Source organism: Aythya fuligula, chromosome Z (genome assembly GCF_009819795.1).
Source record: "Aythya fuligula isolate bAytFul2 chromosome Z, bAytFul2.pri, whole genome shotgun sequence".
In the NCBI taxonomy this organism is placed as follows: domain Eukaryota; kingdom Metazoa; phylum Chordata; class Aves; order Anseriformes; family Anatidae; genus Aythya; species Aythya fuligula.
In genome coordinates, this window is record NC_045593.1 from 29429805 (window position 1) to 29442943 (window position 13139).

At 40.7% G+C, this 13139-nt stretch overlaps 1 protein-coding gene across 1 annotated transcript in view; it reads right to left on the minus strand.

The window, feature by feature from the left end:
- LOC116500545 (histone-arginine methyltransferase CARM1-like) overlaps nucleotides 1-11938 on the minus strand; it is a 68994-nt gene extending 57056 nt beyond the window's left edge. Inside the window, exon 1 of the mRNA XM_032205627.1 lies at nucleotides 11773-11938. Coding sequence (XP_032061518.1) covers nucleotides 11773-11938 — 166 coding nt within the window. The remainder of the gene's footprint in view (nucleotides 1-11772) is intronic.
- Between the last annotated feature and the right edge of the window lie 1201 nt (nucleotides 11939-13139).

Below are 13139 nucleotides of genomic sequence, written 5' to 3' on the forward strand. Positions count from 1 at the left end.
GCTCTACACTGCATCTCTGTCATGAATTCTCTATTTAGCCAAAATGATCTCCTGGTTCTTTTCTTCATCCTATCTGGATACACTGTTTGAGTGCTGGGAGGATGCTGTCCTTAAAGATCTGTGAGCTCTTGAGCTCTTTCATCTTTCAGAGTTGCTTCTTATGGGATCATACCTACCAGTTCCCTGAGCAGCACGTCTGCTCTCTTCTATCCATAATCTGTCCTCTGCTACTCTTCTGTCTCCACTCCAGATCTTCAAATTGTTATTCCATGATTGGTACAGCCAAGGCTGCTATTGATAATATTGACCCCCTTTCAAAACTTGAAAATATGGATTTGTTGCAGTACTCCTGTAAGACTTCTACTGATATCACCAGGCTTTTGACTAGTCCTTAAATATGTAGGTATGCATATTAAGTGAACTTAGATCTTAACTTTCACTAATTAAATGTGCTAATTTACCTCAGTATTTTTTTTTGGTGCTTGACTTTTTGCATGAAGAATAAGGATAAGTGCCTGCATCATTTCATGTGTGAAGTACAAACACAGAGACATTCAGAGCTATTCAGAAAACTACACAGAAAGCAATGGTGGAATGAGTCATGCTTGATAACATTGATAACAAAAAACATAATTTATTTTAAAAAAAAAAAAAAAAAAAAAAAAAAAGAGGACAGCAAGTTGATATAGTTGATATTTAGAACCAAGGGCTCTGATTTTTTTTTCCAATATGCAACCCACCTTACCCAACAACTTCCTTTTGCCTGTAATCTCAGTATTGATGAATGCTCTAAATATTAACTGCACGATTTAAAGCCTAATAGCCTAATACATGACAAAAAAACAGCATCAGAAAGTGTAGTGAATCTTTGTGACATAGATTCACAATGCTGACAGTTTAGGACTACTGCCCTCTTGGTATCCTGACTGGCTTGGATGTAGTTTGTAAGATACTCAGAGCTCAAGCAAGTATTCTAAAAATAACCACACCAGGAATGTGATTTGAGGGACAGAATATAAGAACTGCTTTAACTGAACTATACTGACCTTCAGAGAAATTACTTTTTATAAACACATTTAAATAACATTGAACTTTCTCAGTCTTTCCAGTCTGATAAATGAATAATGAATTATACACCAGTATCTCTAACAGAGTATTAAGAATTACTGTTGTTACTGTTCTGCTACAAACAAACAGTTTCATTAACTTCAAATTAGAAAGTATTAATCATAGTATACTATGCTAAATTACTGTAGATTAGTGACATAGAAGCATTATAGCACTGAGCTGTCAAGCGAGACATGCAAATACAATGGTAATGTATATGCTACTTCCTTGTACTTTTAAAGGACATAGAATAAAAAAGTCAAAAATAGCATTTCATAATACCTCATACTGCTAATGTCATGCTACTGGTGTTTACTTGGCTTGAAATTTAATGGGTCAATGAATCTCCTTTTTTGTACAAAAACTTCTTGGAGAGGAAGGGCCTGGTGTAAAGTTACCAAATTTGCAGAAAGAGAAGGCCAGGCTTGTTTCCTCACATTGCAAAACCTTTTCTAATTTCAATAAAATATATTCACTTCTGCTTAAATTTTGCTTATTTTATGTCCATACATTTTGAGAGTATCATTATAATTCAGCTACACTTTTATATAAATAAGATTTAAAAAGAATAAAATACCATAAAACTATCAAAGAAAAGCTACAACGATACATGCCTTTTGACCATCTGTATTTAAATTATAACAAGACTATAGATTGAAAAGCACAGTGCTCTCTGGACTGTACACCACAATTAGCAGAAGCACTTTTAAAAGAATTAATGGGTGCAGTGCAGCAAAAAATGCCAGCAGCAATTAATCTATCACCTTGATAATCAAGCTTCTTCCATTTTGTACTGAGGAGTAAACTAACAGATTAAAATGCCTAAATATTTATTAGCCAATGCAAATTATTATCAAATATAAATAATAGAATAAATAAATAATAATAAAAAAGGTTGTTTGTTTCCTGGAAACTTCCTCTTTTAATAGTGATAAAGAAATGAAGGAGAGCATTAAATTAAGAATCTCTTATCCATGAATATCTAATGAAAGTAATCTTCTGTTTATGACTAGCAACTTAAAATTAGGGAAATTAAGAAACTGTAGTCACTGCCCAATACATGATTTGTTAAACAAGAAAACAAGACAGTGTTTTACATTTTCATGAACTGGTGAGAGGTATCAAGAAACAAAGAAACAAGACCCAGACATCCCCAGGACAGCAGTAATTTTTATTGCCTTACCTCAGTATCCTGTAGTTTGCTAAGTAGTCTGTAATTTTCAGTCATTTACGGCTGCTGTTTCCAAAACAGCAGAAATACCTTATTTTATTAGCTTAGTACATCTTAATTATACGTGATATATTTGAAGTAGTTTTTCCATTTTAGAAATATTTTATTTGCTTCATGAATGTTTTTGATGTATGATTTGACAAAAATTCATGCAGACAACACAGTATTACTTTCTACTCAGAAAGGCATAGTCGCTGTGTATGGTGGAGTTCCGAATTTTTAAACACAGAGCATGGTAACTAGTAGATATTCAAGAATTCCTATATCTGGACAAATAATTGGAACTTCTTTCTATTAAATATGTCCCACCCTTGTTTGGACCTATTATCATTGCCTGCCCCTGCACTGCTTTGTACACATTTACATCATTAGGAAATCAAACAAGCAGACATGCATTTAGGAAAACTAAGCTGCTAATACAGCGTTTCTGCTACCGTTTTAGAAAACACCTTAAATTAGGTCCACATTCAGCAAAACCCACTGCATATTTGAAACATTCTGTGCGTATGACTGTGTGAAATGTATGGAATGTCTCTCTCTAATGCACACTCTTTAGCTGCCAGAAGAATATGTTATTCAAGCAGATGGCACCAAAATGATCAGGCCATGTTGGCCTCAGTGCAGATGGTTTGCTTTCCAGATGTCTATTATTAAACAGTTGCAATTCGTTTTCTGGCTACAAAGAACCTGATCCTATGGACACATGCAGAGGTAATGACACCCATGCTACTTTCAGGAATACTGCCAACTGAATTTAATGGCAATAAATCACAGAGACAAAATAACTAGTATAGATTTTTGCAGAATAGGGGTTTCTGTCAGCCTCACTGAAAACTAAACAGCTGAACAGAGAAGGATATAAAATGTTCATGTTGTGTTTTCAGATGCAGAGACCTTAACTAATTTATACATAGCATGTAAGATTATTGAAAGGATAATATAATTTACCTTGGACTTACTTACCTCACAATCTAAATGTATATGTACACAGAGTCAGTTCTACCCAGAGACTAAATAAATGAAAATTCACCCACAGAAAATTCAAGACAGGATAGGAAAATACCATCAAAATGCACCAGTAATAGGACTTTTATTATGTTAATACAAACATGTAGAGGTGACCTGTGAGGGTACAGTTTTGACACCACAACTATATAGAAATCTTTTTGTGTTTTTAGAAAACTAGTTCAGTCATCTTCAGTTCACAGGACTAAACCAGTAGAGACTTTTATTGTATGAGAGAGGAGTACAGGTTCACTGCACTAAAATGCATTGCAGTGCAGAAGCTCTGCCAGCTATGAAAACATCTCCCTGACCAAAGTTTTCAGTTGACTTTTCATTGCTTTTATGATAAATACACTGATCCTTTTACTTGGTTTTGGTTGGAGAAGAGACAGGCAGAAGCATCATATGGCTCCCTTGAAATTAGTGAAAACTTTCCCACTAGTATTAACACGTTTTGAATGAAATCCTTTTGGCATCTACCCATACATTTTCTCTGTGTATGCAGTTCAACTGAGCAAAATAGTGCACCTGGATCAGCACAAATACAGGCTGAGTGGAGAATGGATTGAGAGCAGGCCTTATGAGAAGCACCCAGGGGTGTTGGTGGATGAGAAGTTTGACATGAGCCAGCCAAGTGTACTTGCAGCCCAGAAAACCAACCAGATCCTGCGCTGCATCAAAAGATGTCTTGCCAGCAGGTGGAAGGAGGTGATTCTTCCCCTCAGCTCTGCTCTTGTAAGATCCCACCTGGAGCACTGTGTTCAGCTCTGGAGCCCCCAGAACAAGAAAAACACAGAAGTATCGGAATGAGCCCAAATAAGGGCTACAAGGATAATCAAGGGGCTGGAGTTCCTTTCCTGTTAAGACAGGCTGATGGAGCTGGGATTGTTCAGCCTGGAGAAGAGAAGGCTACGGGGAGACCTTATAGTGGCCTTCCAGTACCTAAAGGGGGTCTACAATAAAGCTGGGGAGGGACTCTTTGTCAGGGAGTGTAGTGATAGGACAAGGGGGAATGGCTTTAAACTAAAAGAGGGTGGGTATAGATTATATATAATGAAAAAATTCTTTACTCAGAGAGTGGTGAGGCACTGGCACAGGTTGCCCGGAGAAGCTGTGGATGTCCCATCCCTGGAAGTGTTCAAAGCCAGGCTGGATGGGATTATGAGCAACATTGTCTGGTGGAAGGGATAATCCCCCCCATGGGGATTAGAACGGGTTGACCTTTAAGGTTCCTTCCAACCCAAGCCATTCTATGATTATATGATTCTAAATAAACCAATCCCCATAAAAACCTGAATAATTTCCCTTCTTTCCTCAAAAACAAACTCAGAAAAGTAAATGTATTTCAGAGGGCTGACATATGTTAAACTCAACCTAGATTACTGTGACACTTCATGTGACACAAAAAACACACAAAACTGTCTAGTAAGGCATGCTTCTTTGTTAGCTTTGCAATCTAGAGGAAAACAAACAAACAAACAAACAAAACAAGGATCTCTTCCTTTACTCCCTACTGACTTTTTAAAATCCCCATGTTCTAGTTAGGCTCTGAACTCCTTAAGAAATAACTATTCTGTTTTGGTTTAGGTATCTGAGCAGCACTGCAAAACATTTAAAAGCAAACATAGAAAATTCATTTTTTTTTCTTTTTTTTTTTTTTTCCTAGAAAGCGTTACTAACAGCAACAGCATAAAGACCATCAAATTGCACCTTAAAATTGCAGGCATGCGAGAAGGAACTGGTTCAGAGGGCAAATACACTAACAGGATAATAAGGCTGGGCAAATATAGTGGCTTCTCATCATTATAGATGATGCTATTTACAGTACATTAAGCTCTAACACTTCCAGTACCAGCATCATACACTATAAAGATATTTCAATCCATCTACAAATGGTCTCATTGCCACTGTTTCTAAGCACCACACAACTTTAAACATTTAGCTTTACCACATGGCTGATGGGTCAAGAAGTTTTATCACCACATTTTTACAGACAGATTAGCTGTATCGTTGAGGCAGACACTTCATAGGAGAGCACAGAACTGAGATCAGGCTTCCCTATATCCCCAGGTATCCCTAGCCAGAGCACCACATTTAATATACAGTACATGCAATGTGGTGGTATAATAAAAAAGCCTAACAAGAGTTAATTAAGATGGGAGAAGCAAAATAATCATCATCATCATCACCAAAAAGTAAAAGAAAAAAAGAGGAAGCAAACAAAACACACACATGCAAACACACAGATAATAAATACATTAAAAAATAAAATAAAATCAAATCCCATCAACAGCAACAACCACAAACAAGCTACCCAGAGTCCACTGTAGTCTTTCAAGTTAGTTATCAAACTTCTTTATTCAGTCTTTACTATCTCTCTATATACTTACCTACTTACTTATACAAACACACGCCTGTTTATATATATATATATATATGTACATCTATATTCATGCAAATACAAAAAATGAGTGCTTTTTATTTTAATGGTGAGGCATGCTCCTACTGCAGAACTGACACTTCTCCTTTATCTACATCTCCTTGCAGATACAACAAGACCATATTGACTAGCAAGCTACTTACATATTTCAAAAAAAACCAACAAGCTTCTGTAGGGAAGAAAGAGAGAAATAACAAAAAGATCCTTTAGAACTTAAATTTAAGGATTTATCTACTCAACTAACCACTAGAATGCTTAGTACTATGATATGAAACAGTTAAAAGAAAACAAATGAACAAACAAAACAGGATTACTGTTTCTAATCATACCATGTTCAACAACACTACAATTCCTTCAAATGCACTATTCTGCTTATGCAATATCCCTTTAGGAGGGGCAGGGAAAATGAAAAGTAAACAAAAAAGGCCTGAAAATAACCATTATAATTTATACAAATGTTAAGTGTTTTCTTTACGACCTCCCACCTACCCCTCCAAACCTTTTGTGTTCCCCTGATGGATATTGAAAGAAGAGGGAAAGGGCAGCTAAAAGCTTCCATATCACCTCCATGTCAGAGTGTACATGACTTTTATGTATAAAATGTTAACTAAGTGATCTATTCAAACTTTCTCTAGCAATTGTGATCTATTCAAACTTTCTCTAGCAATTGATTTTTCCACACTAGAAAAAAATGAAGATTTTCATGGTGGAAAAAGAAATGTCAAACTACATCAGATCTGCTGTTTAGAACGGTTCACAGTGGTTGCCCTCTCCCAGCACACTGGGGATGCCAATACTAGTAGCAACTGCATGTGAACGTACAGTATCAGACCGTAAATGACCATTCACACTATTAATATATTTTCTAGGGTATCCAATCCTGATACTTTTGCATTTCAGCTCATACGAGAATTATTTTATTTTCCTAGTCTCCTAATGTTTTAGGATTTAACACTGTTCTCAGTATGTGATAGGAAAATATTACAATATATTCAGCTAGAAGGTACTGCATGTGTGTAATTAAGCAGGGGCCAAGTGAAAGAATGCAGAATTTATCTCTTGTGGTTAATGGTTCACATCCAGTCCAGATCAATAGTGCCTGAAACTCACTACCATCTCTGTTTTGTTTCCACTGAGTTGGTGGAACTGGAGTAGCTTGCAGTGATGAGTTTTTCCAAGCTACAAAGTTTTAATTATCACCTGTGTTCTAGAGCACAAATAGAACACATTCAGTTTGAGTCCATCAATGCTGCATACTTTCCCACTTATGTAATTTTATAAAACTTAAATATATGGCTAACAGTATTAGTACTTATTAAGACAAAAGGCAGCAGTGGCTCTCAACAGTTTATCGCATCCTGTGAGACAGTTAGTACTCCCTACTGACTATCCATCTTCTCTGCAGTTAATTTTCTGAAGTAGCTGGGAGATGGTTTGCCTATCATAGAACCATTAAGGTTGGAAAAAGACCTCCAAGATCATCTGGTCCAACCGTACCCCTACTACCAATGTCACCCACTAAACCATGTCCCTAAGCACCATGTGCAACCTTTCCTTAAACACCCCCAGGGATGTTTACACCACCACCTCCCTCAGCAACCCCTTCCAGTGCCTGACGGTGACTGCTCTTTCTGAGAAGAAATGTCTCCTCATTCCCAACCTGAACCTCCCCTGGCACAACTTGAGGCCATTCCCTCTAGTCCTATCACCTGTGAGAAGAGACCGACCCCCAGCTCCCCACACCTTCCTTTCAGGTAGTTGTAGAGAGCAATAATGTCTCCCCTGAGCCTTCTCTTCTCTTCTCCAGACTAAACAACCCCAGTGCCCTCAGCCGCTGCTCACAGGACTTGTGTTTCAGGCCCTTCACCAGCTTCGTAGCCCTTCTCTGGACATGCTCCAGGGCTTCGACAGTAGGCTTTGAGATACTACAAGATACTTCTTGTAGTGAGGTGCCCAAAGCTGAACATGGCACTCGAAGTGCAGCCCCACATCAAAGCAGAGTACAGGGGGGCGATCACCTCCCTGGTCCTACTGGGTACGCTATTCCTGGTACAAGCCAGGATGCCATTGGCCTTCTTGGCCACCTGGGCACACTGCTGGCTCATGTTCATGGGAGCATCAACCAGCATCCCAAGATCCTTTTCCTTTGCACAGCTTTCCAGCCACTCTGCGCGAAGTCTGCAGCATTGCATGGGGTTGTTGTGACCAAAGTTCAGGACTCAGCAGTTAGCCATGTTGAACCTCATCCCATTGACCTCTGCACATCGACCCATCTTGTCCAGGTCCCTCTGCAGGGCCTTCCTACCCTCTGGCAGATTGACACTTCCTGCAAACTTGGTGTCCTCTGCAAATGTACTGAGGGTGCACTCAATTCCCTCATCCAAGTCATCAATAAAGATGTTAAAGAGGATGGGCTCCAAAACAGTACCCTGAGGAACACCACTGATGACTGGGACTTTTCATATGCTTCTTCAGGCACAGTATTACTTCCTGAAGAGTATGTGACAATTTAAAAAAAAATAAATTATCAATAACTCAACCAAAAATGGTTGTTATTTTTCCTAGAGTTCCGAAGTTGGAATTCAGAGAGGCAACTTTTTAGATGATGTGATGGATCTTAAACATGAGTGACAATGTAAAATGTAACTTTCTTTGGGGCTTTTACTTACTGTATCAATTCTTCCAAAATTCATGCCATCCATAGTTGCTCATAGTTTCTGATCAGCCATAGTTAGAAAAATATTAAAAATTTAAGTACATGTGAAGACACTGTAACAAAAATTGAAAGGATAGCATTTACCCGGCAGTTTATGTAAGGTTCAAGTTCTTTTCTGACGTCACCTAACATATAAAGAACAAAACACAAATTTATTGCAGACTTCCTAATCTTTCAATTGAAAACAAATGAGAACATTTAGTAGTCTCACAATTTTATGTCTGTCATTTACAACTAAAAAGCTCTTTGCAGGTACTGAAATATGAAAGGCAAGGGAAAAAACACACACACACACACAGCAGAATTTCAAAGAAGACTGCTTGCTTATTTTTCAGAAGAAAGAATTTCTGCCCTCCCAGTTTCATCTAGCTACTATACAGGTACACTGAACAAAAAGGAAGTTTGCAAAGCAGCCTACTCAGGTATCACTATGTTTATTCTGAACACAACTAGAGAGAAAACTATTTGCTAGACTGCTATTGAACTGATTTCTTCTTGAACTATCCCTTGAATCACATACTTGCACACAAAAGCTTCTCTCTTTCCCTCCGTCACTGTAAACTATGAGGCATAGCAATGAACCGTTTCCTAAAAAGATACCATATATTTGTTTTTCTTAGTAATCTGAGGAAAAACAAATTAATGAGTGAAAAGCTGGTACACTGTGCACTTCTACAGAACTTGGACCTTTATGCAGAAATACACGGAAGCTGCAACTATTAGCCATCACTTCCTATCCTGAGCCTCAATAGCTATAAACCTTGTTTCATCAGAGAAACACCATGACTGAGCACAGTATTATCAACTTCTACTACATAATGCGGAGGTAGACATGTTTTGTTCTTTGGAAGCTTAAATCTCGTCTGTATTTATATCCTTGATACTTGCAAGAGGACAACAATATCACAATGGTAGGAACAGAAGTCAGTGCATGGCTCCAAGGAGTTAACAGTGTGTTCTTAAAGAGGATTCAAGGCACATTGTTTTAATTGCCTATAGAACTGTCAGGTAATGTGGGGAAAAATACTTCAGAGAACCAGTAGCTAACCGGTATTTTTTCAGAACACCTAAGCAGGAATATGGAATAATTAAAGGACTGCTGCAGCTAAGAAAAAATTCCAGACTGCCAAATTTGGGTTTGAAGCCTTCAATTAGAACTTAGTTTAAGATTGTCACTTGCTTACATACCAAACCTTATCACAGGAAAATGAAATCCAAGAGGTCTCCCAGTCTCAGAGAAGCCACCACACTGCTACATTTGCATTGTACTACACTCAGCCATCTGCTCCTAAGCTTCCCTTTATCCAAGTAGGTTGCAGTTCTGGTTTTTCTCTTGGTCTCTCAGGAGCACATCCTAGACACCAGTTTCTCCTTTCTTCCAAGATGTTCTATCTATTCATATCAGGACTTCCGCAATTCTGTTATGAGCATTCCATAAAACTGCTACAAGCCACATTTTTTGTATCACATCCTCCCAAACCAATGCACAAAGCCACAAACAACAGGACTTATTCTGTTCAACACCCTCAGAAATATTTTAACACCAGGTCTGAGTCCTCTCAGCAGCAGCTGACAACATTTCAAGAGTAGTTTGGCAGTCAATGTTTTCAGACCTGAATCAGATGTTACGAACCATCTCAGACAATCAGTAGTACCTGGTGATCATCTGTCTTACTGACACTATTCCTCCACAAGAGGCATCAGTTTCCAGCTCTCCTTGGAGAGGAGAGGTCTCCAAGAAAGTGCTGGACAACTCACCAGAAAACCTGATGCACCCTGCCCTCAAATGGCTGTAGCTCCAGATCAGCACTGGGCCCACTGTATAGCATTCAGAAGTGTACTTGCATCCTGCCTTTGGCGCCTGTACTTTATAAAGTCCAGTGCTTCTTCTCACTCTACATATATTACCAACACATTGTGGAGTTTCTTTCTCTCTCCCATCAGGGAGATGGGAGAAAGTCTTTGCCTGGTAAAGCACAATCCTTCATTCTTTCCTGTTTCAACATCTTGTGTTTATCTATGAGTTTGTGCATCTCTCAGGGTCACAACCAGTGGTTCCACTTATAGAGAAATTCTACAGCTTCCAACTCCTTCCAGAGGATATAGAGTAGTTGTATTGATTTCTGAGTATAGAGGTAACTATAGACAAACACACTACACTGGCAGAACTAGAGTATTTCAAACTAGGTGTTTGCAGATTGTTTCTCCCATCTAATGCAAAAAGTATTCAAACATTGTTACTGAACTCCCAGATACCGCTGAAAAGATTTGTGTTATGTATGTATCTGTGTTATGTCTGGTAGGGCATAGCTTCAACATCTTCTTATGAAATGAAGAAGAGGAAAGAAAATACCTTGCACTTTAGAACAGGTTTGCAATTCCCCCCTTTTACCAAGAATAGCATAGCTGTATATTGATGTTCAAAGATGCACCCTCTTTCAAAATTTACCAGACAAGTCTTCAGTGAATGCCTGGCAACACTGAAGTGTTAAAGTAAATACAAAAGTATTTTTTAAAATCCCTTCTGCATCTTCAGAGTTTTCAGTTGTGTTCTATGTGAGCCCTTCCAATAAAAAATCTGGTAACAATGTTACCCAGTTCCAGCAGGTCTTTCATACGCTTGCATGCAAGAATGAGCATATGTGAAATGAAAGACCAATACAACAACATTAACTACATCAAATTAATACAACCTAAGTTGGAAGCAGATCTTGTGGTTAGTGGTTAGTTTATGTCATTCACACTTCCTTAAATGGCATGTTAAGTATCTGATAATACAAGCAAACATTGAGTATATGACATACCTCAATATGTCATATTGACATAGATTGAATTTGAACTGTTCGCATACTGGTTTATTCAGATGGAATCATAGAATCCTTTAGATTGGAAAAGACCTCTAAGATTATCAAGTCCAACCTTTAACATGGCTGACCCAAACCTAAACTAGACTGTAACCCGTATATTTCAGCAATCTTGTCCGAAGTCACTCAGCTCACTCTTCACAAATCAGTCCCAACAAGCGCTGTGTGTCTCGACCTGTGTAGGACTGCGCTCATGTTCACCCACCTCGTTGACAGCATATTTCATTACTTCCTATAGATACAGCAGTTGCTGCTTTTCCCCAGTCATCCCACCGTGCGGAATCAGGGAGTTTGCTTCAGCTTTCAATGCCAGCCCATTTATCAGCCTGCACAGACCAAAATCTGAACGGGGCTCTGCCCGGCTCTACCCGCACAGCTACGAACCCCACTGGCGGCGGAGGCACTTTACCGTCTGTCACGATCAGCTTGGCGTCCTCTCCCGGCTGCAGCTCCAGCTGCAGGGCTTTCTGGCTGGGGCTGGCGAGCCGCAGCCCCGCCAGGAGCTCCTCGCTGAGGAAGAGCAGCCTCACGCCGCACCGCAGCGGCTGCTGCGCCTGAAGGGACGACGCGGCCATCGCCACCGCCACCGCCACCGCCGCACGGCACCGCCTCGGCCACCAGCCGGACACCGCCGGAGCTGCGGCTGCCTCCTGACAGCGCCGTGGGAAGGCTGCGGAGGAGCCTGCCCCGAGCGGCGGAGCCTCCCCCCGGCGCTGCCCGGCACCTGCCCGGCAGCCCCGCCCCGCCCCGCCCCGCCCCGCAGGGCGCTCCTCAGGCCCGTGGCGGAGGGCACGGGCGGCAGCGGCCTCCCGCGGCCCGGCAGCGACACCTCGCGGCCGAAACGCCGCCACCGCACCGCGGGGACACGGGGACCGGCGCGGGGCCGGGGCCGGGACCGGGACCGGGACCGGCACGGGGGGGAGGCGGCGCGGCCCGCGCCGGGCTCCGCCTTCGCACCCGGCCCCTTGGGACGGAGCCCGCGGCGGGGCGTGTGCGGGGAAGAGGCAGGGAAACACAGACGGTGCGGGTTGCGCACCCCCCCCACCTCGATGTTTGCCGCTCTGTTTTCGAGGAGCTTAACCGTGTACCTGACGTTAAGCAGTAGGTGCCGCTATTTTGCTATAAAACGTTTTCCGTGATTGTTCTTTTTAAAATTATTTATTTATTTTTTAAGTCCTGGTATGGGAGAAAAATAACATATTTTTTCTTTTTCTTTTTTTTTTTTTTTTTTTTTTCTTTTTCTGTTGAAAGTTTACACGGGCTTCTGCTCACTTCCCAGGCACTATTGCAATATGTGCGTCGGTAAGATCTCCAGGCCATGACACGGGCTAGCTTGTCTCTAGCTGGCTGGAAAGCCAGAGGATGTGCTTGCACTGGCTGTGTCAGCAGGTTGGTCGCCCAGATGGACAGGAACTTGTTCCACTGAGCCACTTAACCCACAAAATGTAGTCAAGTAGCACACACACTACTGAGCGTTTCTTTGCACTGATGACTTGGATGTTTTGTCTGTAAAGGCAACAAAGTTCTGTCACTGCAATAGCCTGTTTCTCTGCCTCGACTTAATTAACCTTCCTAAGAAGGAAAAGGAGACATCCCCCCCCCCTCCCCCCCCCCCCCCCCCGTTCTTTTGTCAAGGAATTATTAATGTTCCTGTACAAAAAATTGACTTCGCCTTTACAAAGGGGGAGTAAGACAGTCTGCACATACCATCAGGTGTTTGTGCATAGCAAACTGCATGTGAAAAGTTAGGGCTTTGGCAGTCAGCTGGATTGCTTG